Source organism: Sorex araneus, chromosome 3 (genome assembly GCF_027595985.1).
Source record: "Sorex araneus isolate mSorAra2 chromosome 3, mSorAra2.pri, whole genome shotgun sequence".
Taxonomy (NCBI): Eukaryota; Metazoa; Chordata; class Mammalia; order Eulipotyphla; family Soricidae; genus Sorex; species Sorex araneus.
In genome coordinates this window covers 35,896,927-35,924,922 of record NC_073304.1, presented here as the reverse complement: position 1 = coordinate 35,924,922, position 27,996 = coordinate 35,896,927, and the positions used below count along the sequence as shown (strand labels likewise).

Here is a 27,996-nt window from a genome sequence, read left to right as displayed (position 1 = left end):
CTGACTGACCTTTTATTTTCTAAAATCTAAAATTATGGCCAATGGGGCTCTAAAATCAACTGTGTTAGCAGATGACTGATACCAAGATAAAGGCTATCTCACTGCTGAGCTTTGCTGATCTTGCATTGTTTTGTTTTTAATTAAAACCTTCCAGATTTCTTATTACAACAGATAAATTACCACAACTTATTCTTCTGTTACCACCTCAAGTTTTCAAGAAAAAATTCTTCAACGTGATTTTGGAGATGAATCGTTTGCAGTTAGTCCCAATGCAATGGCAGATCTGAATGGAATATGCTGGGGAGTGGAGAGAGGTCTGGAAAGGGGGCGGGGGGGGGGGGTGAGAGACAGAAGAGTGCCACAAGGTCACTCTTCCTGTGTTCTCTATACTAAGAATATTCCAGAATCACCCACTTTGGGCAAATCCATCAGCAGAGAGCAGCTTTAGAACATGGAATTTTATCTTCCTCATGTTTTTTTTTTTGAAAATATCTTCTTTCCAAAAGAAAATGTGGTTCATCTTCTGTGTCCAGGTAACTATTAAAAATGTTATCACCAGAAAACCAAAGCATAATGTGTTAATCTTATTTCCATAGTATAAGTGTGGCTCATTTTACACATTTTATACATTCACTGCGTTCCTGGAATTTCATATCAGAATTTCCAGTTTTTTAAAGTTAAAATTCTCATTTCAGAGCAGCTTTATCTTGTCCCATCCATGTTCCAGTTAGAATAAGAAGTAATATTTTACCAAGCTTCTATTACAAACAGCACAGCATAGAAATGTTCTGATAAGCAAAGATCTTAAAAGAGTCCGTAAGTATAAAATTATTCTTCCTTATTCTTTTCTTTTTTTAAGAAGAGTTCCCATACCAGGTCTTGCTCAAGTGTCTTTCTCAGGTCTACACAGTTCAACCCTGAGCCTACACTACATGTGTGGATGCAACTGTCTTGTACCCCCTGCCTGGAGGGGCACTGTCTCCCCTGCATGGTTGATAGGATGGGCATAGCTGTCCCAGGGAATCTTGTGGCTGTGACAAACTCACAGAAGAGAATCCCACTCTGCAAACACGGGGTTGTTCTCTAGCACACTAAATCCCTTGGAACATGAAAGTTCGAAGAAGGGGCAATCCCAAAGGCAGGAAGATTTAGATCCCCACAGTACTCTGTGTGCACACACACATATACACCTACACCACATTGAGCCTGACTCAAAGCTTCTATGATTGCACATCAAGGGAGAAGAGTAAAGTGAAGATGGCAGTTGTATCTGGGGGAGAGCCTTGGTCCCTCTGCCACCATTCCTCTGGTTTTAGTAACAGCACACCCTCATATCAGTCCTCACTGGCCAGTGAGGTGGTGATTGAAACTAGTTAGCTGATTGTCATCATGGTTTTTAATTCAGAAGAGTAGGCCAACGGCTTCAAGGAAGTATAATAAAGTCAGTCTACTTCCTGTGACTATGCCCCCCCACACACAACATTCTCTTCCAATTTCCTTGCTCTTCCAAGTCACTTTCCACCATTCACTCCAAAGTCATGAGGGTGTTTTCCAAAGGCATGAAAAAGAGATGGCCAGTAAGGAAGGGACCACATGGAAATGACAGAAGAATGAGCAAAATACAAACTCTACTCAAATGCCCCCTGCTAACAGGAAGACTGGCTCTGCATCTTGGGAGAAGGTGGTGTGCGATAGCCAAAAGAGACATGACCACACAACAGAAAAACAAGGAAGCCCGGTCGACCCCTTTCAAGCTGGCCTTGATCCATCAGTCTCTTAGTCTCTCTGCAGCCTGTTCACCGTAGGGCAGGACCTGACTGAGGCAGCGTGTTCTGGGAGTTCTCTGCGCTCTTACTTTCAGCCAGGCTGTCCTGGGACCCTGCCACTGAGGACTTCTGCCCATGGACTGTGTGGGCATTCAGCATCTCCATCAGCAGATCATAGACTGGGACCACGTTTTTGCACTTCATGCTGAGCAGGTGCTCCATGCCCTTGTTACTGTGGGAACAAAAAGGACAAAAGGGCTGAGACGTCTTCCTTCAAGACACCATGGGAGCTCATTCATACCAAACCATCCAGCACCCAGCCCCCGCACATCCCCTCTTCAGTCCCAGGTCTTGCACCTGGCTCTATCAGTAAACTCCAATTAAGAACCACATCCTGCCACTCACCTGCAATGGCCTGACCATGCCTGCTGCAGAATACAGGTGATACTCATAGTCCCCAGTCCTGCATTCTAGAAGGTTATCACAAACACTGAACTCCTCAACACTAATTCATAGCTCCCGGGAAAAATACAGCGTTGAGTTTCTGAGGTCTCTAGTTGCATTATTTTAGTTGTATTCTTGTTTAAAGACAACTTATTGAATGTAAGTTTTCTTATAAATACAACTTATTGAACAACTTGTTGACACATAACATTTAACCCTATAGCAGTTCAGACCTGGAGAACACTTGCTTCTCTGCAAAATACCTCCCAGCCTTTTTTCACTTAGAATGTTAATTGGCACCTTACTTCATGATGTGGGGTGGGAGATGGATGAACAGCATTTAAGCAGCAAAATCAATAAATTAGACTAAACAACATGCAAAAACCTGTCACTAATGAACCGAGTAAGGACACTTATTTATAGACCAAGAGCTGACACTAGTGGGCAGAGCGCCACTTCCTTGGCCTTCAGCTGCAAATATAAGCAGAGGTGACTCCATTTTGACATCATGAACTCTGCCATGGAATTCACCTTTGTCCGTGAATGCACTGGGAAGCGTTTACTGATTTAGATGAGTAGGCTGTTCCCCACACCTCAAGTAGGAATTCTTGAAGGAGGAAGCACGTCTGTTCTGCATGTGGCTATCAGCAGAATAATCACTCACGGGCACACTGTCCTGCCCGCTGGTTCAGACCCTCAAGCTGGGTATTGTCCTTCCCCTTTTCCAGTCCCAGAGCAGAGAGACCCTCCTCCCAGTGACACCCAGCACTGGGCTTCAATCCTTCTTACACACATCACATATGTCTGCATTCCCTGAAACTACACTCTGCTGCCAGCCTTGTTGCCTCCTCCCATCCCCCACCCCCAGCACCCATAGGTCTCATTCCTAATAATCCGAGACTATGGCAGGAAGGAAAAGAAAGGGGGTTGGGGAAGATAACTTGTAGGCAAGGTTTTAGTCACTTCCCCCAAAGCATCAGCCTTTGGATTTGATCTGGAAAACTGAGTTTAACCTCTTTAAGCAAAATGCAAATGCTAGCATGACCTTGAATATCAGCCCTGGAACTGCACAGTGCCCTGAGCACTGCTGGGTAAAACCCCTATATGGAAAAAGATGTTATTTTTTAAAGTATGGGAATGTGACAGCAATAGTACTGGCCTTGCATCTGTGATTCAATGCTAGACACTGAAAAAAAAATATATATATATATATATTTGAGAAAATGACCTCAGCCCAAAACAGAGAACAGGGAGGAGTGACTTGTTTTGTTTTGTTTTGTTTTGTTTTATTTTGTTGAGATAGTGTGGGGGGACGGAACTGCCTATTTTGGAACCCCAAGAAAAAGATAAAACCCACAGCAACTAAAATTCAACTGAGTCAACATGGGATGGCAGAAAGATCCAGACAGGGATTAACATGTGCAGATCTTTGGTTACAAGTCTGTACAAAGGACCCCTCATTCTGCTGAGGGGTTATTCTTCAAAGCTGACCATTCTCCCTTACCCAGACTTTCAAACCGGAGTGGAGACAGCACAGCTGGAAAAGTATTTGCTTGCATGTGGCCAACTCTGGTTCAATCCCACACATCCTTTATGGTTCCCCGAACCCCACTAGGAGTAAGCCCTGAGCACAGAGCCAGGAATAACCCAGAGCATCACAGGGTGTGGTCCAAAAACCAAACAAGCAACTTCAAAATTTTTATTTTTCCAAGAACCTTTTAGAAGGCTCTTCACTATGCCCTAAGCTCATGTGCATGTACGTACATACGTACACACACACACACACACACACACACACACACACACACACACACACACACCCCGCACCTGGCATGTCTGACGTGAGACAGGAGCATCAGGAGGTTGGCCAGGCGCACGGACTGCTGCTGCGCAGAGATGCCACTCTTGGCGATCACCCAGACAAGGGCATCGGTCACCGCGTTGAGCAAGCGCGTCAGTTTGCGGCCACTCTCAGTCTCTTGGGCTGCTGCCGCTAAAGGGTACACATCTGGACCAAAGAATAAACACACATGTTTGTGTTCTGCACAGAGGACACCACGGAAACCACAGCCCGACCCGGCCGTGTGCCCACGGGCTCCATCTGCGCTCATGAAGAAATGGTAGAAAGAGGCCACCACCTCCCCTCATTGTCCTCCCCCCACACACACAGTGCCATCACTGAAACCTGGCAGGGTGCAGTGTGAGCCAACGGCCTCTCCGAGTGCCCACCTGGCCCACAGCTGCGGTCGGGCCACTGCGTGATTTCAGTGGCCTCTGAGCCCCAGAACTTCTCACTGCTGCAGCAAGTGGTCATACCTGGATAGTCAAGGACCTGTGGAGTCTCCTCAGACCCCAGAAAGCCCCCCTCCCATCTTAGGAGGCTGTGCTACAGAGAAAGAGCACTGCTATGCAACTTCTCCCACTGGTCCCTGGGTACCAAGGACCACATCCACAGTGCTTTGGGGACACTGCAGTGCCAGGGGGGTGGGGGAGGGGTGAGGGAGGGGGCTGGTTCCAGCCCTCTATCACTTGAGCTGCCTCAGCCCCTCAGCTCCATGTCGAGCCAAATTTACATAAGGGGTGAGTGGGCCCAGACACTTCCTCACCGGATAGGCAGCCCCCTGACCTGTGTGTCACTCCCTCGGCTCAAGAATCCCAGACATGCGGGCTGCCAAAGGCTGTAAAATCACAATTCAGGCCAGTCTCCTGCCTGGCCCACCACGAATCCCAACTCCTTGATTCTCCAAACAGGGTGATAGCTAACGTCTCTGAGATGCTCAGTTTCAAAGGGTAAGTAGCCAATAGGTGCCATCAACAAGGGAACTGTCACCTTTGGACTATAATGGAAAGGAAGGAGGGCTGGCAGTGTGCGTCCAGGTGATTTAGCAATTTCTGTCCTCTATTCTCCTTGGTGTCTTCTGTTAAATTAAGACAATGCAGTTCAGTTTGCTTTGATAGGGTTTCATTAAGATAAGAGGTACCTGAACCCAAACGAGCAAGCGTAGTACTGACTCCCACCTTTCCAGGTCTGATGGTGCAGATTTAAAAGTCATATAGGGACTGGATAATCAATAGTACAGCAGGGAGGGCATTTGCCTTGTACATGACTGACTTCGGTTTAATCCCCAGTACCCCATATTGAGGCTGGAGAGATAGCACAGCGGTAGGGCATTCGCATTTTACGCGGCCGACCCGTGTTCGATTCCTCCGCCCCTCTCGGAGAGCCCAGCAAGCTACTGAGAGTATCGCGCCTGCATGGCAGAGCCTGGCAAGCTACCTGTGGCGTATACGATATTCCAAAAACAGTAACAATAAGTCTCACAATGAAAGACGTTACTAGTGCCCACTCAAACAAATCGATGAGCAACAGGATGACAGTGACAGTAACCCCATATTGTTCCCCTGAGCACTTCTGGGTGTGACCCAGAAACAACAACAAAAAAGTCAGATAGTCATACCCTCTTTACAAGAGCGGCAGGAGCCCACCTGCTTCCCTCACTCTATACATCATTTGAAGTGAGAATATACCAGTTAATGCACATATTAAATATACACACAAACAAATCAAGTGACAGTACAGAGGAAATGATTTTAAGTTTACTTTCCCTAAAATTTATCCCAGCTGCTTTAACAAGTGCTTCCTTTGAACTGTTCTTTAATCTTTCCTGCTACATGATCTATGTTCTGCAAATCTCTATGACTATAAAGAAATGTATTTGGACTCTAACAAAAAAGTCAAAAAATTGTACTTTTACATATCTTAAGTCCAAAACAACAAAGATTGAAAACAAAAATAAATCCTTCACGTATACATAGATGTTCACAACAATATTAGCCTTAATTACCTTTAAAAGTGGAAATAAACTGGGGCTGGAACAATAGTACAGCGAATAGGATATTTGCCTTGCATGCAGCCTACCTGGGTTCGATTCCCAGCATCCCCTGAGCACCGGCAGGGGTAATTCCTGAGTGCAGAACCAGGAGTAAACCCTAAGCATTGCTGAGTGTGACCCAAAAAGCAAAATATAAAAATAAAAATAAAAATAAAATAAAAGTGAAAATAAACCAAATATCTATCAGTTTATAGACAAACAAAAGGTGAGGTAATCCATACAACAGAATAGTAAACCTATTCTGTCAATAGTAACCAGGTTTAGATAATGCCTTCATTTTAGGATCAAGAGTTAGATCCCCCAACTTGACCAAGTAGTATTTATAGCATTTGGGGGGATTATTTGGGGGGAGGGAAAGGAGGGGCTTGTTTTTGGGTTATACCCAGCAGGGCTCAGGGTTTACACCTGGATCTGTTCTCAGGAGTCACTCCTGGTGATGTTCAAGGGACCATATATGGTACTGGGAGTTGAACCAGGGTCTACTGCATGCAAGGCAAGTGCCTTAACCCCTCTTCTATCTCTTTGGCCTCTGCATAGCAGTTTGAAAAGTTAAGAAGCAAAGCAGACTATATGAAGGCCACTCAATACCTCTATTGCAAACTACAACACCAAAAAGGAGAGAAAACAAAAGGGAATGCCCGCCACAGAGGGGGGTGGGATGGTGGGGGACGGGGTGGGGGTGGTGAGAGGGACACTGGGATCATTGGTGGAGGTGAATGGGCACTGGTGGAGGGATGGGTAAACGATCACTGTATGAGTGAAATGCAAACACGAAAGTTCATGAGTTGGTAACTATATCAGAGTGATTCTCTAATAAAAAAAATTTTAAAAAATAAGCAAAGCAACCTAAAGAGAACTATTTGTTTAAAATGTCTTAACTTGGTTTTGGGGCCACACCCAGTAGTGCTCAGGGCTTATTCCCGGCTCTGAGCTCAGGAATCACTCCTGGAGATCTTGGGGATCATATGAGGTGCCAAGAATTAAAGTTGGGTTGACAGTATGCAATGCAAATGCCCTACCTGCTGCACTATCTCTGTGGCCCCAAGTCTCAACACTTTTAACAAGATTGAAAACCCAGCAAGTGTGAATACCCTCAAGTATCTGATCAGTAAATCTCCAACAAAGAAGCAGAAAATATGAAGTAGGAAAAGAAAAGCCTCCTCAACAAGTGGTATTGGGAAAACTGGTCAGATACAAAAAGAATGAACTCAGACCTCTTTGTAATGCTATGCACAAAAGTCAAATCAAAATGGTAATCAGTAGGAAACATACCACTTGAGTGGACTGGGGCTAGGACAGGGAGGGGGCAATATCTATGGTGGAGGGAAACACTTAATAGGGAGGAGGAGGTGGTGCTAAAAGGTGGTAAAGTGTTATATATAAAACCCTATCAGCAACAGTACTGTAAATCACAGTGCAAAACATAATTTTTTTAAAGTGTGTCTCATAAAATCAGGATGGGAAGTAAACAGGGGGTGAGGGCATTGGTGGAGGGAAGTGGACACTGATGAAGGAATCAGTACTGAAGCATCGTATGCCTTAAACCCAAATATGAATAATTTTGTAATTTCACAATGACTAAATTTCTTTTAAAAACCTGCAAAGTAAAAATACTGGGGGTGAGATATTATTTTCTTTATTTATGAACAATCTTTTGGAACCTCTCAAACAGAGATCAGGGAGCCCAGGGACCACTTACAACGAGACCCACCAGTCTGACTAGACAGTTCAATGCTCAGACACAACAATGCTGTTAAGCTACCAAAGGTAAAATTCCTGTGGTTTAAATTCCTATTATTAAAATTAAAAAGTAAGAAATAAAATTATTTCCTCCCTTTGAAATAAGTTCAATATTCTTCTTAATATGCCAAATCTGGAAACAGTCTTTCTTTTCCTCTCTACCCTTAGATCAGTGGAGTCACTTACTAGAGTTGAGAAGGATCATGGCCTTGACACAGAGATACTCTTTGTGTTGGAGTTTTAGTTCACGAAACCTTGAGGTTGTTGCCAGAAGCATGTCAAAAATTTCCAGAATTCCTTCAACACATTTCCCCTCATCCCTGCGAAAATTCAATTTGAAATTTAAGGAACATAAGGCAATCATCAATAAGCAATAAAAAGAATTTTCTATTTAATTTCACATTTCATCTTGTATTCTTTATTTATAAGGTGATCACTAGATCAACTCCTATCACCATATAAAGAGAACAGGGTATTTCCTATAAACCCCTTGACATTTTAATAAACAATTTATAAGCAAAGATATGCATTGTAACTACATCTACCTATTCATCAAATGTTTTCTTAAAGGAATACTATTTCTATAGATTAACCTTGATCCTAAACATTTCAATCAACCAGCTCTAAATAAAACCTATTAGTAAAGTTTTATTTATAAATAAGATCTCTAATATGAGATATTTCATGTTCCCATTGGGAATAACACTGGTTAATGACCCCAAAATAATGAGGAAAATTAAAGGTTGTAGAAGCAAGAATAAAAAATCCATAATTTGAAGGAATAAACTCTCTTTAAGGCAAACAGAAGACCTTTAAGTTTAAATGAAAAAATAGAAACTAATATAAAATACAATAAAATTAGAGAAGATGGATTAAGATCAGTGAAGGAAGAAAATAAGGAAACTGTGAAACATTTTGACTTGCCAAAGGTCACTTTTACTATTGTTCAATTTTGAAAATGAGCTATAAGTGGATGTAATTAGCCATATATATATAATACAGTCATTACATTGTGTATTATAAAACAATCATCATAAAAAGTCAAGTTAAAAATTCATCATCACTATCATTACAATTTTTATTTTATGATTACAAACTTTTAAGAGCAACTCTCTTAACAAACTTTTAAATGTGCAATACTCACTATGTTATATATCAGCCCCCCTCCCAAGGTTTATTCATTTTGTAAACTGGAAGTTTGCACTTTGCAGTCAGCTTCACCTCTTTCACTCCCTCACCTCTAGCAATCACCAATTGCTTACCTGTTCTCTGTTTCTGTAAGTTGGCTTCTTGTATTTATTTCATCTAGTTTTGTTTAGGATTCTGTACATAAGTGGGACTGAATGGTACTAGTCTTTCTCCATTTGACTTATTTCACTTAGTATAACATTAAAGAAAATGTTATCTTTAAAGAAAATTAAGTGGAACCACATAATATCCTTAGCACTGCCATCCCCCAATTTTTATTAATTTTGTCTGATTTTAGTATTGGCCAAAATGCTACTAGACAGAGTTAAAGCATGTTAAAATGAAGCATTAGTTAAAACACATATTATCACCTGCTCTGTTGGCTAAAGATGTTAATTGGCCCCTGTAAGTGGGAAGCAGACAATTTAAAATTATAAACTGAAAATAGGATTTTTTAACACAGAAAAATTAAGTTGACCTGAGTGGCCACAAATCCTGCAGGAAATAGGCCCATCTTCTGACCTGGCCTGTAAATGCACAGGACACTGGCTCTCCTCAGCTTCTTGATTCTGAGAAAGAACTGCTGAAGGAGCTCATGACATTGCAGCCCTTTAATTGCCCATCTGGTGTGAGATCTGACTCACCACACCAAAGGTTCTGTTCCCATATGAACACCATGAAATGCCTCTCACTCAGTCCAGCTGCAGAGGCAACACAAAGCATTTTTTTCTCACCTGTCGAGGACAAGATCTGGTGCGAAGATGAGCTTGCCAGGGTGATCTATGGAGCGCCACATCAGGCCCACCATTAACACCTCCATCCAGCAGCTCTCTAAGAGCCGCACCTGGTCAAACAGGCTAAGCTCCACAAAGCCTGGCAGAAAGCAAGAGCCCATGAGACACACACACACATACACACATAACCCTTCTCATCAGATCCCTGCTGCTGAAACAGAACAACAGGTTTTTAAATTCTTAAGAAAGCACAAACAACATGAGAAAGCTATACAAGAAAAATGTCAAGTGCTGACCTAAGAAAGGAAGAGTTGGAATTAATGATATGTAATTCACAATATCTAATCCTGAATCCCTTCTAGAGGCAAATATTTAACTTTAAATTTATAAAGGACTCTCACCTGGGCTTGTATAGGTCCCTAGACAGAAGTCCGGGAAAAAAAAATAAAAAGCTGGTCTCTGTCATTATTACTTTTTAATGATTTTACTCTGAAAAAAGAATGCTCAGCTGGCAGTTTAGAGAGACTGCCTGTCTAGCCCAAATCACTTGGGGTCAGCCCTGAGAAGAGCAAAGAGATGGACTGTGGGGATGAAGGGTGTGTAGAGAGCAGACCAACCACTGGATAAAGTCAAAGGTACAGAATGATTCTCCAAAGGCTTAAAATTTTCCATCCAGGCTTGAAGACATAGTACAGTATATAGGGCGTTGGCTTTCCACATGGTTGACCTGGTTTGATCCCCAGAACACCAAATGGTCCCCCAAGCTCACCAGGAGTGATCCTGGTGATCTCAGTGATCCCTGAGAGCAGAGCCAGGAATAAGCCTGGGAGTGGCCTAAAACCAAAACAAAATAAAATATTCCCATGGGATCTGGAGAGACAGTACAGAAGGTAAGTCATTTGCCTTTTACACAGTCTGTGTGGGCACAATCCCTGGCAGCATATATGGTCCCCCAAGCACCACCAAGAGTAATCTCTGAGAACAGAGCTAGGAGTAAGCCCTGAGCACTTCACAGTGTAACAACCCACCCCACCACCACCACCACCACCAGATTCCCACCCAGAATTAAAATTATTCTAATAAAAAGATTCCCATTCAGAGTGAAAATTATTCTAATGAGTAGGAGCACTGTCTCTAGGCTATTCTATTCAAAAGAGCAAATGTAACGGCCAACACAGCTCCCACTAGCCTGACAGCTTAATAGCATGCATAGTCACAGAACTGGAAAGAAACAGGACATCTCTAGGGAGGTGAACACTTAAAAAGCAAATAGTCACTGGGCTTACTCCCTCTAGCCAGGAGAAACAGAGGAGGCAGGGTACGGGAATCCAACTCAGCCCTGACTATAATGAATTCTCCCATTCATGAAATCCCAGCCTCTTCCTTCTCATCACTTAATCCCCTTTAAATCTGGTTTCTTGTAGGAAAAGAGGATGTGATAATGGCAACTCTGAAAATTCCTACAACCGGAGCTCATTATTCTCACTTTATAGATTAAATGATAGCTACAGAGCACACTTAGCTCAAATCTTTCAACATTTACAAGGGAAATCTGCACAAAGAAGTATTTAATAGAGTCTTGAATAGAAAATGGTTAAATCCTAGCCGAAGAATTCTATTATCAATTCAAGCTGCTACTGTGTGTTTTTGTCCCAGTCTCACCCACAGTTATGGCCAAGGGAGAGAAAGTTTCTTATACTTGTAGATTTTGAATGAGATCAAAGCCATCATATTAAAATATTTTAATATTTGGTTTGGACAGTGACTACATAAGCTATGGTGGGAGAGGATTCACACCTCTAGATCCTGCTTCAGCGTTCTGAAAAGTTTTCAAATTACTGCACTTAAAAGAAGGACTTGAAGAAGCTTGAAAATTCAGTTTGTTATAGTACAAAGAAGCCGTACAGCTTTCAGCAGTAGTTAAAGTCAATACCATTCTCCTATCATGTGGTTCTGAAAAATAATCTTTGGAATACATGTGAAGCCAAGCTAGGGTCAAAGGTTCATCAGTATCAATATTATTGCCTCTTTGAGCATAGGGGGAAAAAATAACTAACAAAGGTCAACATGATACACTATCAGAACAAAACTGGAAGTTATAAACTCCGGGAGAAGCTCAGATACCAATAGGTGACTGGCAAAATACTATTATTCAGTCTCATGACACCTTACCAATGGCTCTTCACCTCACTCTACAGCCTCTCCAAATATTTACAGTCCATCTAATCTAGCTACTGCCTGAGGCCAAAAAAATTGTCCCCGGTGGCACAATTTTCAACTAGGAGGAAGGACTTATTTCCTTAGATGTGTAAGAAGAGATCTTTTAGGGAATTATGGGCTGCCAACAGTTGTTAGAATCCTAGACTCATTCTTTCATAGAAATGCCAAATCAAATGCCAGTGAATGAGAAGACAACCAGGCACAATGCTTCAGGTTTTTATTACAAAGTGGGGGTGTAGTGAGGGGTTATGGGAAGATGTGGTGTCCTGACCCCATAAAAGGATAGTTCTAAATAGTAGCTCCTGAAAAGCAAACCCAATTCTAATTTGAAGACATTCCAGATTTATTGATGATTCTTGTCGCTTCAGCAACAAGAATTTATTTTGCTTTTATTTAAATATATTTGTTCATATATATTATACTGGTTCTCTATTGGAATGATAACTTACAAACTTCCAAAAAAATTTTTTTTGCTTTTTGGGTCACACCCGGTGATGCACAGGGGTTACTCCTGGCTCTGTACTCAGAAATTACTCCTGGCGGTGCTCAGGGGACCATATGGGATGCTGAGGATAGAACCCAGATCAGCCGCATGCAAGGCAAACGCTCTATCCACTGTGCTATCACTCCAGCCCCCCAAACTTACAAATTCTTATTTAGCATCTGACTGGAGTTTTATTTCATACTATTGGTATAGAAAGATAGGTAGGTCACCTGCCTTCGCTTGGCTGTACTCCATCTCCCTCAGCAAAGTCCAGCAAAAGACAAGTTAATGAGGAGCTCAGCTCCCTTCCTTCCATCCCATGAGCCCTCTTTTCTTACCCAATGACCCAAAGCCCACTTCCAGAGCCTGATTGAATCTCTTCTTTGGATCCTTCTCCCTGAGTTCCTGCAGGCATAAGGGTGGGCACAGGCTGTCGGAAACATGGCCATGTAAAATGGAGTGTGTGCAAGACTGACCCAGATGGATCACCCCAGATGGGGTGGAAGACAGGTACTGAGAGGAAACAGCCTGTATAATTGCTCCTGCACCACCACTGCCTAGTATAACTGTCGAGGAGTGCAAGAATTCTAACGTGGAACCTTATCTCCCAGAATACGTTGAACATATACATGTCTAGCACTGTAGCATTCTCATCCCATTGTTCATTGATTTGCTCAATCGGGTACCAGTAACGTCTCCATTGTGAGACTTGTTACTGTTTTTGGCATATAGAATTCACCACGGGGAGCTTGCCAGGCTCTTCCGTGCAGGTGGGATACTCTCGGTAGCTTGCCGGGCTCTCCTAGAGGGAGGGAGGAATCAAACCCGGGTTGGCCACATGCAAGGCAAATGCCCTACTCACTGTGCTATCGCTCCAGCCCATGTCTAAATAAATATAATTCACTGAAAGGCTCAATAAAACTACTGAACATACAAACATGGAGACAGTTTGTGAATCTTCATATTTTCCCCCTTGCCCCATAAGCAATAGTGGTAGGCCTGTCCACAAATAAATGGAAAGTGAAGACCCAGAGAGCTTTACCTGGAATTTTCTTGGCCCATCCAATCATATGCACCAGTTCCTTGTCAGCCAGCTTGGTCAGGGACATCATCATGGAGGCCTCGGTGAAGGGGGCACTAGGGCGGCTGACAAGTACATGGGGTGGCTCTGCTTCAAGAAGCGTGAGCACCAACTGCTCTGGGCTCAAGGCACTAAGCAGCAGCTCCTTCACACGGGTCACATGGTCACCATCTCTCTTGACTTTATTCAGGCAATGCAATTGCTCATCTGAATTCCTCTGTCTTCGCAAGATGCGGTACCCACACCTTTCTCTTCGGGAACCTAAAGCAGAGAGCAAAGTTAGGCCGGTAGAAAAAGCAAAGGGCAGCATTGTCAGTTGTCACACTCTTGCCTTTGCTTTTTCTTCATATACATAAGTATGTGTGACATATAAACAAATATGCATACTATTCACATATACATACATAATGCAATAGAACAAAATCCATACTCCAGTTCCATAGTGATGTCATGTTTTTCCACGTCTAAAAAGCAAACAATATTGGTATGCATCCACCCTGTAGTTATCCAACTGACTCACAACATATTCTTTCTTTCTTCAGGGTTTTAACCATGGGCATTTCGCAGAACACCATCCATCTATAGTGGCCATCTGGCCCACTGAGAACTTCATTTGAGAACTTCATTTGAGTTCCCTAATTTAGGTGGCAGCCTATTCTGTTGCCAGACCACTTGAACATAGAATGTCCTTCTCTATTTAGGGTCCAAATCTGCCTCCTGTAACTTGTTCTCATTCCACTGCAATTACAGAGATGAGTCAATATCCCCTCCAACGAGATAGCACACAAATACTTAACAACCATTACAGATTCCCGAATCTCCTTTAATCCGGGCTACGTATGTCCAGCCCCAAGTGCTTCTTGGACATAGTTTTCAGCTTATCCCACCTACAACACAAGGGGAGGGGAGAACTTACCGCACTTGACCATTCCAACTTCATAGCACTTCCGAAGACGGCAGGCCTGGCAGCTTTTGCGCCTATTCTTATCTATTGTACATTGATTTGTTGCTGGGCAAATGTAATCATTATGTCCTACAATAGAGCAAAAATAAAAATAAAAAGTAGGTTATTACTACATTTTGATTAAATCTCTTCTAGGTCAACATCACTGGTACCCAGCTGAGAGATGAGCTGTCTTCTAATGACAGATACAAAAGCCTCACTAGCACCTTCTTATTGAATAAAGACTACCTAAGAATGTTTCAATATTCTCCTTCTTGTCTAATTGATTATTCTCTGCGTGTTTTGACAATTTTCAATAAACAGAAAGTGAGAGCATCACCTGTAATTGATTTGCTCCAAATCACAAAACTCAAGAGCAGTACTTGCAAATCAGGCCACAAAATTCAACAGAGCATATTGATTTATATGTATTCATCTTTAGGGTTCCATTAGTTTTTTTAATGGTATCAGGCAAATAATATATTTACTGTGACTAATCACCAATAAAGAAGTGAACTAACACTGCCTTTTATATACTATGATTTTTTTTTTAAAGGTTGCTTTGCTTCAAAGCACTGAGCTTTAACAGAAATCAGAAGGGAGCTCCAAGATGGGAACAGATTACACTGCCTGGGGGGGAGAAGCTGCAGGAGGGGTGACAGGGCAGATTCAGAAGAAAGCACAAGGAGAAAGTGACTCAGAGAATTAGAACTCCCAAGAGATGGGTGGTGACGAGGGCATACACAGGGTTTGATTTGAAATTAATTAAAATGGGAGTTTTTTTCCCTTCAAATAATTGAGCCCATGAAGGGATTGGTGATCAAATATTGCATCCCTGGAATTCAATCATGAATAATTTTATAACTTTATATAAAAGTGATTCAATAAATTAGGAAAAATTAAAATAAAAAAATAAGCCCAGCAAGAATGTAAGAAGGGTAGGAAAGAGCTATACCAAAAAACAAGGGGACAATGAATGGAAGCTCCACTAGTCCCTGCAGATATACCTCCAGATAAATTCCTGTAATGCCCTGCAGTTAATTACTGATTTCTTTTCTTTTCCATTAAACCTGTTTATTGGCTTCTACTCAAAAGCCAACCCCCACTCAGTACTGTCACACATGCCAGACAGTAAGTCAAAAGACAAACCATCTTTGAATTTCCTAATGACCATACATTTTCTCCAAGAGATGGGTTGTAATTAAATGTTTCCAGAAGAAAAACAATATGGATAGTCCTTCAAAAACTAGAAATTGAGCTTCCATATGACCCCACAATACCACTTCTGGGAATATATACTGAGGATACAAAAAAGCACAGTAGAAATGACATCTGTACCTATATGTTCATTGCAGCACTGTTCACAATAGCCAAAATATGGAAACAACCCAAGTGCCCTAGAACAGATGACTGGTTAAGGAAACTTTGCTACATCTACACAAAGAAATACTATGCAGCTGTTAAGAGAGATGTAGTCATGAAATTTTCTTATAAATGGATAGACATGGAGAGTATCATGCTAAATGAAATGAATCAGAAAGAGAGGAACAGACATGGAAGTAATGCAGTCATTTGTGGAGTATAGAATAACATCACACGAGGCTGACACCCAAGGACAGTAGATACAAGGGCCAGGAGGCTTGCCCCATAGCTGGAAGCCTGCTTCATGAGCGGAGGGGAGAAGGCAGATGGAATAGAGAAGGGATCACTAAGAAAATTATGGCTGGAGGAATCAGTCGGGATGGGAGGTGTGTGCCAAAAGTAGATAATGGACCAAACATGATGATCTCTCAGTGTCGGTGTTGCAAGTCATAATGCCCAAAAGTAGAGAGAGAGTATGGGGAATATTGTCTGCCATGGAGGCAGGAGGAGGATAGGAAAGGGGGGATATACCAGGAATATTGGTAGTGGGGAATGTGCACTGGTGAAGGGATGGGTGTTTGATCATTATGTGATTGTCACCCAAACATGGATGCTTGTAACTATCTCACGGTGATTCAATAAAATTTTAAAAAATTTTTCCAGAAGATAGTGATGATGGGAGCAAAGTCCTATGAATCCAAGGTTGAGACTGTCAATTAAAGATAAAGTGTTCCACTCTTGAAACAGTCTACCCACCCCAATGGCATCCCACATGATCCTTTGAACTGCTACACAGTACTTGGGGTACCAAACAGGCCAATGATAACATCTCAACCAAATCATCTTTACAAAATTGTTTGAAAGCAAAAACAGAAAACTAAAGAAGCTGACAACAGGGTCGAGAGTGATAGAACAGCAGGCAAGGTGCTTGCCTTACACATTGCCAGCCTGGGTTCAATCCCCAGCATCCCAAATGGTTCTCCAAGCCCACCAGGAGTAGTCCCTGTGTGCAGAGTCAGGAGTAAGTCCTGAGCATTGCTGGATGTGGCCCAAAAATAAACAAAAGAAGCTGTCAATACTCGAATACTCTTGTACCTTGAATGCTTCTTTTAAAAAAGGCTTTACATCCCTCACATGACCAGACTCCATAGTGATACCCTGATGCGTAATCACTGCAGACTGCACAGAAATGGGCATCCTTCTTTGAACTCGGACTAGAACCAGGGCTGGTGCAACTGCTCCCACTTATCTTCCTTTTCAGTGCCTCTCTGGGGGCAAAGAAAACATCTAGTGAAAACAAGCATTAAGGGAAAAAGAGGAACTATGTAGGAAAAAAGGTTCAGCGTGAACACTGCCAAATTCAATCTCTATCATCTAAGGTTCATAGTAATTATATTTCAGAAATCTGATCAAGCAAATTCTTTGTTACATATCAATGAAAAGGTACACTTGGGAATGTCTAATATCTGAACATGGTAAGGTGACTTTCTAGTCATCCACGCAGTGTGGAAGATCCTTAGTAATGATGAAAGGCCAGATGTACAGAGGGTGCACAGCTGAGGGTGCCAAGTGGTCAGATAAGCCTCATTCTCAGGTGTGAACCAGTATAGCAAGCAGTAACCATACTGCTTGCCTGGGTGCTTGCCTTGCATATGGCCGACCCGGGTTTGATCTCTGGTACCCCATATGGTCCTCTGAGCACTACCAGAAGTGATCCCTTAGTGAAGAGCCAGGAATAAGCCCTGAGCACTGCCAGGTGTGGCCTCCACCAAAACAAACAAACAAACAAAAGCACCTGGGTTAAACTCACGTAAACTCTCCCAGTTATCAGGCTTCCTAACAGTCTCCCTGGTGAACCCTTCAAGATTCTCACTTACATTTGGGGACCAAAATTATTGTCCCCAAGGGCCTAGAATGGAAATAGTTTTGATAGCTGTGAGTAACAAGTGGGCTTTAAATTATAGCAAAATGAGCATTAGGCTCTGATTGAGAAGCAGAGGGAAAGGGAGGGGCATGAGAGAGCACCTCTGAGCGTAGAGGAGGCTTTGAAAAAGCACGTGCTCAGCTAGGTGTTGTGTGGAGAGGCAAGTGAGGCAACTCAACAAGGTGCGTCTTTGGGAAGAATTACAAGCACGCCTGGACAATTCCTAATTTGCTTTTGGAAAGGAAATCATAGAGGTAGAATGGATTTCTAACTGAAGGTACTATACTATGGTTTAATTTGCTCAGGTACGAGTATAACCTTAATTAGAAATCATGCCCAAACAACATATATCTTTCTTTAACATACTGACACCATGTGTACCACTGATAACTCACACTTGAATGTTGTTTAATTCATACAAATTGCGTGGCAGTATCAACATGTAAGGCTGAATTTAAAAAACACATTCTTTTTCTTGGGGGAGGGGGCGGGTGTTGGGTCACACCTGGCTGTGGTCAGGGATCATTTCTGTCAGTGCTCAGGGACCATATATGGTGTCAGGGATCAAACCCAGATTGGCTGCCCGCAAGGTGAGCACTTTTTTTTCCTTTATGGGTCACACTTGGCGATGCACAGGGGTTCCTCCTGGCTCATGCACTCAGGAATTACTCCTGGCAGTGCTCAGGAGACCAGATGGGATGCTGGGAATTGAACCCAGGTCAGCCGCATGCAAGGCAAATGCCCTACCTGCCATGATATCACTCCAGTCCCAGGGCGAGCATTTTAACCTCTATAACCTCTATATCTCTCTAGCCCCCCAAAAACATGACTTTTAAAAAAGTTATCAATGGATTTTAAGTTCCTTATTTTTTTCCTTCAATAAACAAAGTTTTAAGATAAAATTACTTTGTAAATGATTTTCAAAGTTTTATAACAGTATTTGAGAGTAATAAATTTTAATTTCTGGAATACTACCATAGTATACCCTATATATCTCTCTCCCTCCATAGACATATTAATTTTTTTAAAATACAGGGCCAAAAAGATAGCACAGTAGGTAGGGTGCTTGTCTTCCATACAGCTTACTAGGTTTGATGCCCATCATCCCATATAGTTCACCAAGTACTACCAGGAGTGATTCCTGAGTGCTGAGCCAGGATTAACCCCTGAGCATCACTGAACATGGCCCCAAAACAGAACAAACAAGCAAAATGCAAATTAAGTGGAAGCCATAATATTACCTTGCATTTAAAGAGTACAAACATTTTTAACTTAAGGAAATTTCAGCTAAAGTCTACATTTAAAATTTCCCAGTCATCTTTTTAAAAATAGTTTTAGGGGGCTGGAGCAATAGTACAGCTTGTAGGGCATTTGCCTTGCATGCAGCTGACCTGAGTTCGATCCCCAGCATCCCACATGGTCCCCACAGCACAACCAGGAGTAATTCCTGAGTGCAGACCCAAGAGTAACTGCTGAGCATCACTGAACATGACCCAAAAAGCAAAAAAAAAAAGTTTTAGATCAATGTTCAAAACTTATACCAATTATCTGTCTTTTCAGTTCTCTTGTGTCTAGTATTGAAGCTATAATATTGCCATTTACTTTTTATCCAGGGCACAATTTGTCCTGAACACTGACAAATTGTGAATTGTGACTTGTAATTTCACTAACAAGAAGTGCCTTACTTGAAAGAAAAGTAAGCATCTTTCTTTCTTTTTCTTTTTTGGGTCACACCCAGCAATGCTCAGGGGTTACTACTGGCTCTGAACTCAGGAATTACTCCTGGCGGTGCTTGGGGAACCATATGGGATGCCAGGGATTGAACCCGGGTTGGCTGGGTGCAAGGCAAACGCCCTACCCACTGTACTATCACTCTGGCCCTGAAAAGTAAGCATCTTTGTCAAATCCAAATACCTTTAAGAGAAAAGTAGGTAAATTCAATTTTCACTCTCCAAAGACAACAGTTCCAATAATGAATTTTTCCCACAATAAAAATCTACAATCTCAGCTTTTTAAAGAGAACTAGAATATAAAAAGAAAAATCTACAGGCCAGAGAGATAGAGATTGTACAGTGGTAGGGTACTTGCCTGGCATGTGGCCAATGCAAGTTTGATACACATATGTTCTGTGGAATTGCTTGGAGTCATCCCTAAGCATAGATCCAGGTATAAACCCTTGAGCACTACCAGGTATGGCCAAAACAAAACAAACAAATGTTATTTTAGAACTCATAATTCAGAATATCTTGCTTTGGCACTCTATGTAATGTTACTAAAAATAAAGATTTTGTACAGACATCTTTTATTCCTCACTAAATCATAAAAAACTCTACATAATACTCATGAACTACTATTCAAAATGAAGGCTGGATTTACCTGTTTATCGGGAAGGTATGTTCTAGCGATCGTGGGTCACACCAAGAACTCTTTTGAGGCTCTGCATACAGAAGTGATGAGGGGCAGTGAAGTGATAAAGGAGAGAGGTGTCCAGGAGCTGACCACAACACATTTGAGTTTTCAGTCTGCCGACCAGGCCCACTTTCTGACATAGTAGCACTGCTGGAAATGCTGTAATTCATTACAGCGGGGCTGTAGAACGTCATGGTGGAATACTCATGGCGGCTCTCTACATAGGAGGAAGGTATATAGACAGGGCCATGCTCCAGTGGGAGGACAGATTGACTGCAGTTGTAGGAGGCAGAAGAGTTATGGCTAGTTGGTGAGTTTTTGATATCCATGTCTTGAATAGACAACAGCTGAACAAACTCCTTCTGAGAAGAGGCACAAAGGCACATTATAATGTTTTCAAAGTTGCATGGGCAAGTATAATGACTACAAATAAAAACAAATCTACTAGTTAAGTTAGAGCTACAGGCAGGATTATTATGTATTCAAATACCTTATTAAACACACAAACGCTAGTATGAGCTTAAAAGTACACAAAAAATAGCAACTAAAACAATAGAAAAACAGGTAGGGCACAGAGCCAGGTATAATCCCTGAACATCGCTGAGAGTGGCCCAAAAACCAAGCAAACAAAAAGTATGAAAATCATAATTTCAGAGGGGGGGGATATTAGCAATGCTTTTGTTTGGGGGCCAGTAACTTTGTGGTGCTCAGGGAACTGTGTGCAATTCTGTGGATCCAACCCTAATGAGCATGGAAGTCAAATACCTGACTTGCTATATTATCCCTTTGTTTCCACTTCCACTGATAGCATATTCTAAGAATCAAAATATATTGGGAAATTTGATATTTGATCAAGAAATATTCTCAAATTAATGAATAAATACTGGACAACAGAATAACAAGTGATCAAACAACTGCCAGTATAAACTCCAAATGGTTCATAGATTCCTATATTAAAAGAGAAATGGAAGGAAGATGAGGAGGAGAGAGAATGCGGGAGAAGAAGAGAAAGGAAAAGGTGAGGGGAGATGGCACAAATAGTGGAAAGTATATTAAGAAAAATCTCTTAAGGAATAAACTTTAACTGGGGCTCAAAATCCAGATGCAATAAAAACATAGATTCACAAAAGTTCAGTAACATAAAAGTCAGTCTTTGGGTATCATAAAAATAAAATAAAAGCCTATAAATGGTCCAAATAATTTGTATAGTATAATCTAAACCATGAGATTGATTTAGAGAGATTATTCAAACCAGAAAACTTGTCTTGAGAAATTCTCCACCTCCGTAGCTCCAGCTGCCACTGACCATAAGTAGGCATTAGGTTCTGGAAAACAGCACTTCACAGGTGGGGACCAGAGGCCACAGGATATTCCAAGGGAGTACAGGGCAAAATTGTATAGATGGAGTCACAACAGAGACTGGGGTGGTTAACCAGTAGAAGCGGAGCACAGGGAGGAAACAAGGTCAGAAGGGGCCACGATAGGAAAAAGGTTGAAAAATATTCTCTAAAGCTCCAATTCCTGTCTCAGGACCATTTTTTAAAAAAATTGTTCTTGGGGGATGTGGGGAGTGTGGGTAAAACACTCCACCGTGTTCTGAGGGACCATGAGCACTGCAAGCGAGTGTGTAACACTTGATCATCACAACAATGGCAGTAGCAAAGGGAAGACAAAGGAGAGGGAAAACAATGAATTTAATTTAATCCTTTAAAAAATGCATATAAGGGCCCCGAGTGATAGTACAGCGATAGGGTGTTTGCTTTGCATGCAGTCGACTGTGGATTCATTTCCCAACATCCTGTATGGTCCTCCAAGCACTGCAGAGCCAGTAGTAATCTGTGAGCTTCACGATATGACCCAAAAAGCCAAAAAATATTAAAATGTAATTAGTATTATAACATAAGTTCGCCAAAATCAGCATAAGCAAGCTATCAAAAAGTCATTGCATTTTTCTTTTTATTTAGCCTCTGGAAAACATAAAACTCCTAATACAAGGCAATGAACAGTAGCAGGAAGTCCTTGAACTTGAAATAATATTTCCCATTTTCCCACTGGAAAGTAAACACACACTTTAAAATAAATATTACATCTCTCAGGAGCAGGGAATCAATCCCACCACTCATTTTCACCTATAACCGAAATGTCCATTCTTGACCCAGAAATGCTGACATAACCTGTCAGAGACACAGGATCCTTCTGGGCAATCAATCAGATACCACAGTGACTTTGCTTAGAAAAATCGGAATTTCACACACATACACCAATCAACTTCTCTATAATTTCCACCCAGGCCCAGAACAATGGTAACTAGTGTGAGAGGGTTAGGTTGCATTTTGTAAGTGGCTCTGCTTGCATTTTGGCTATGTTTTAGCTCTAGCCAGACTCATGTGACAACTATTTGTCAATGGAATCTTGAACATTCTGTAGTAAGTTATTAGCCAGCGCAAAGGTTTTCTTTTTCCTTTTTCTTATAAAAATTGTTTATTTCTATTCTATTTGGGGAGAGTATTCTCTCACAGGTGCTAAGGAGCGCCTCTCAGCAATTCGTATCCAGCTGAACCAGCTGTTCAATGCTAGAGCCCCATGATATGGTCTTTCTCAGGCCCTGCGGTGCCTGAGATTATCCAGCCACCCCTGCAGCCCAGGACCTCAAGTGCACAAGTGCTTGAGGACCTCCAGGGCTGCACCCGATCGAGCTCTAGGTACTATCAGTGCTGGGGACAGAACCAGGATTGGTCACAAGCAAGATGTGCATCTTATCCCTGTAAAGGGTACTTCTCCTTAAGCAAAAACACACAAAGGAGTGATGAACTTGAAGCACTGCAAGAGACCTGAAAGATAAGCAAACAAGGAGCATAAGGGAAGTTCACGCCACTGGAAACCTATAACTGTGAGCAAACCAAACCCGTGTGGTTACTTGAGTAAACCTCTAAAACTAGGATATAAACTGTCTGAAAGGGTCAAAGAAAAATCAAGTTTCTTTAGGATTCTCAGACTGGATTTTCCCAAAACATTCATTTGAGTGCTAGTTCAGCGACCACAATGTCCGGTGGAACAAGGGGAAAAACCTCAACAGTTTAATTGTTGGGCCTACCAGGAATGGAATTTCACCTGACCAACACAAGATGTACCCAGATATCCTGATTCTAAACATTAATCATTTCTCTGCATGTCAATTTTTCTTCCATTAGTCATCATAGCCTAAAGGAGATGGCTCATATCTTTCTTGATGAACAGCCTTGTCTTCCCTCCAGAGTCCTTTCTCTCCCACTCCCCAGCACAAATGTGCTGAGCTTTCTTGGGTCGCATCTGCTTTCAGTGGGAAAGCTTTGTGCACACATGGGATTACGCATAGGATATGGTGTTCTAACTGGCAAGGAACAATCAAGGCCCTTAATCAGAAAAAAATTCAAACCAGGATTTTTGGTTTGGTTCTTTTTCACTTGAGAGGAGGGGGTGGGAGTTGGGGTCATACTCAGTGGTGCTCAAGGCTTATTCCTGACTCTGTGCTCAGGGTTCATGCCTGCTGGTACTTAGGGATCAAACCAGGATCTGCCACAAGACAGGCAAGTGTTTTACTGCCAGTACTATCTCTCTGCTCCTCAAAAAAGTTTTCAAATTTCCAAATATTGACCATGATTTTTGGAAAAGGAAAAGACAAGTTCTAGCAATAACCCACCAGAAAGAGTAGACAGATTTTTGTCACTTTTTGATCAAATTGAGTTACAGAATAAGATACCAGTCACCTCCAGGCTGGTTTTATGTGTATTGTGGCCCTTTGGGCAGACAGGACAGCAAGGCTAATCATCCCAGCTCTACCTTAAAGCCAGGCAGCACCAAATCGTGCAACCTCCCTGGGCTTCTATCTCTTTTTCAATAGAAACAGGGACTGGGTGTAGCTGCTCTTCTCACAGTGCTCAGAAGAATATGCGAGCAAATTTATTCTACAATGCACTATGACACATGCAAGAGCAATGAAGATGCACAAAGTTTGGTGCAGAATTTTTAGACACTTTTGTATTAAATGCTTTTCTAACCACCTGGAAGATGTTTTACTTCCCATTATTACATGTTGGTAGGGGCTGGGGAGCAATTTGGACTTGCTCTTAGTACAGCCTCCAGCTGAACTCAGTGACTACTCCTTTGCTCAGAGATCACTCCTGGAAGTACTGAGGGACCATAACCAATACCAGGGATAGGACCAGCCAGCTGGGTGCAAGGCAAATGCTTTAACCTTGTGCTAACTCTCCAGCCCCTGATATTACTGTCTTCTGGTTGATAATCCACTATCCAAGGGAAGCTTCTGGCAACCTGTCATCACTATCCAGTGTATAAAATGCCCCAGTCCCCTTATGCTGCGTTCTCAGCCCTCATCACACTTGCCCAAGCATTCAGTCCACAGTTGTGCTCACCAATGAAGTCACAAATTTACATTTACAAAGAAATTCCATGGACAAGATTAAAAATGTCTTTAGTGTCCAGCATCCTTAAAGTGTCCAAGGGGCTACTTGTCATTCACTGGCTTTAAATGTATGTTTTCCAATGCAAAATATTAATGATCTTGATCAATTTGGATGCAGAAAAGAATGCTTCAAAATCACTATAGAACTGATTGTTAATAACTGATTCACATTTAACTCTTAAGAATGTGAACATGTATCTTCCAACATGAAAAATAAAATTCCCTAGGTAGAGTTCATTGAGCTGGACAGGGAACAGAATGCTGAGACTTTAAGCAGGAGAAGAGAGAGTCTTGGCTACCAGGGTTAATCACAGTCCAAGGAAGTTGTTTAGAGGGTGGGTAACTCAATTTCATCAGCAAGTCTCTGATTTTTCCCAGTCTCATTGGTCACCGGCAGTCCTCTGCTCCAAGGAAACCGAGTCTTATTCCAATATTCATTTAGGGCAGGAGGTGGTGGGCAGTTGTGAAATGATTCTAACAGATATAACCAATGCAGAAATTATATTACATATATTCAATTCCACTTCCAGTCATGAGCTTAACAATAAACACAAAACATTAACCAACAAAAAATTATGAGCTTACTCTGAGGAAATCTACAGGTCCACCCATCTGTCCCTCCTGGTGACTGTCACACATCTGCATGGATTCCTCTTAGTTATCCAGAACTGTAGCAGTTCCTCAGTCAGTACATCTTTATTAGAAGTACCTAGACTCCTGTCTGTTTACTGAGTTTAATAATGTATTCAATAGTAAGGAATATTGGTTTGCAAACAATTTGTATCTGTATCCTGTGGGAAATCCTATAATGAGCACAAAAATGGAAGAATACCCAAAAAACTATTTTTAAGCCTGGTTTCTGAAAATAAATTGGGAACAGACCATAACTCCCATTAAGGAAAATATTTTCACTTAAGCAACAAAAATCACTATCTTATTTTTAAATATCTCTAAAATGACTAATTAATTTACAACTGTTCTTTGACATCTATTAATACAGACTCTAACCTTCTTACTCTCAAGAATAAAAGAATAAAAGTTGGGCTTTTCTGTGTGTGGGGGGGGGATTTGGAGGGCACATCTAGTACAGAGGTTACTTTTGGCTTTGCACTCAGGAATTACTCCTGGTGGTGCTTGGGGGACCAAATTGTTTGGGTGCCGGGGATTGAACATGGAGTACCAGGGATTGAATCCCGGTTGAGGTTGCGAGCAAGGCAAGCACCCTACCCTGCTGTACTATCTCTCTGTCTCCTCAAGTATGAAAGTATTTTAAAAGCCAAGATTATAAAGTATCCATTGATTTATTAACATTACATAAATAATACATTTAGATTAGCTCATACTTCCATTTTTGATAACTAATGATGCACAACTTAACCAAAGACTTAAACCAAAATAGAATCAGATTTGCTAGTATAAAATAATTCAAAACATAAGCTGGTATATTTGAATCATTTGTTGGATACACCCAAACAGAAAACAGCAATGCCATTATCAACAAAATACATGTATCAGTATGTTTATTGATATAGATGCTATCTATATTTGTAAGGACTGAATTTTCTACAGATTTTACTTTTTCCATATTATAAATTTTGAGAAATGTAAAAGTGACAATAGTCATTCAAGTTTCTCAGAATCAATATGAAATGTGCTGTAAATGTGTTATTATTTCAGAGACTGAATTCCAGGAGACTGATAGTTTTTCAAATAATATTTCAAGTAACTTGAGTTTTTCATATGTTTGACTCTAAAATAGAATTAGATTTATACTCTAACACTTATTGTGAAACCTACCCTAATCTTTTCCCTCTTACAGAACTTATGCAAGTCTATACAGGTTTTCCTCAGGAAAAACAGCAGCCAAAAAAGTGTGTGTCATAATCTTTCTAGTCACAGTGCATTTACCTGGGAAGCATTCACAGAGCAAATCTTTTCCCACACTTTCACTTTTTAATCATCTTTTTACACACTCACATGCAGTCACTAAAGAGTTTAGAAAATTATAACAGAAGTAAAAGTTCCTAGTGGGGAATACCCACATAGATGCCAGAACTGTAGCAAAATAAGACAAAATCTTTCCCCAAAAGTCTATCCCATCAAACTACAAAGTTGCTGTTGAAAAAAAAAACGATTAAAATGGAGTCAACCTTATTTTCCAAATAGAAATGCAGTCAAACCCAAGTTCTGCTTTTCATAAAAACATTATTCTCTTAATTTCACAACAGCAGCGCTACCTAGACAACACAGATACGACAGAGGGCGAGGAGAGCACGCCTGGTCTCTCGCCCGCGAATGAAGCCGACCAGATCCTCCTGCCCAGCCCGCCCAGAAAAGAAAAATCTCTTTAGAAAGAGATTTCTGCTACGGCTTATGGAAAGTTTCAATACCGTTCCAGCGCTAGCATCTGCCTGCTAAAGGTTCATCTTCCCAGGCAAAATTCCTTGGTCAACGTGCCCCATTCAAGTCATTTTGGGGAGAGTCAAAAAACAGAAATCCACAGGAACTTTGACTTTTTCCAAAAACACCCAACCCAGAGCCGACAGGTTACAAACCAACCTGCTGGCGTCTTGATAAAAAACGTTTAGCGGAGCATAGCATTCCTGTCCCCAGTAGTTTTCATGTCAGTTGCATTAGAGGGAGTTGGGGCGACGGGGATGGGGGAGAGCGGTCTTTAGTTCTTAGTATTACAGGGTTTCAAACAGAAAATCAGGCAATACTTGAATGGAAGGACACTTACCTTCTAAGTAACCTTTGCAGCGGGCTCTGGAAGGCCGGCCTGCAGGTGCTTTCCCCAGTCCTCGTGAGCCCGCAGCCGCTTCGCCGCCAACCGCTGCAGAGCGGGAGCGCGCCGGGGTCGAGCGCGGAGCTGGAGTCCAGGCACAGCCCGGACGCTCCTGTCCAGCACCCGCCGCCGCCTCCCCGCCGCGCCAGTGCTCACCGCGCTTTAATCCCGCAGAGAAACGAGTATTCCCAGAGTGCGGTAGCCGGGAAGCTCGCTGCCAAGATCACCCGCTGGCACAGCGATAGAAGGATAGGAGGGAAATGAATAGGTGAGATTAGAAATAGAATGAATTCACCCCCAGAGAAAAAATCCGGAGAGTGGAGCTCAGGATCAGCGCCCTGATCATCCCCTTAAATATTCAGCTCTTCCCCTTGTTTTACCACCTTGCACGCCTGAAACCCATCCCCCCCACCCCCGGTAAGGAAAAAAAAAAAAAAGAAGGTGGTGTTTACACCTTTTCTGGCATCCTACTTAAGACATCCCATGTCCCAGTTCCCTTGCCATGCCCGGCCTTTCCTCAAATAAAGTTTTGACTGAAATCTGCTATCTCCTCTCTCATCC

General features: G+C 41.9%; 1 protein-coding gene across 1 annotated transcript; it reads right to left on the bottom strand.

Moving 5' to 3' along the window:
• Window positions 1-22: 22 nt before the first annotated feature.
• Window positions 23-27,996, bottom strand: ESR2 (estrogen receptor 2). Its single transcript, XM_004612423.2, has 10 exons — window positions 27,890-27,996; window positions 27,391-27,665; window positions 20,156-20,550; window positions 16,951-17,123; window positions 14,467-14,583; window positions 13,512-13,811; window positions 9,766-9,904; window positions 8,030-8,163; window positions 4,038-4,218; window positions 23-1,998 (listed from the first exon to the last, which is right to left on the bottom strand). The coding sequence occupies exons 3-10, from the start codon at window positions 20,515-20,517 to the stop codon at window positions 1,797-1,799; spliced, it is 1,608 nt and encodes a 535-aa protein (XP_004612480.2). The 5' UTR covers window positions 20,518-20,550; window positions 27,391-27,665; window positions 27,890-27,996; the 3' UTR covers window positions 23-1,796.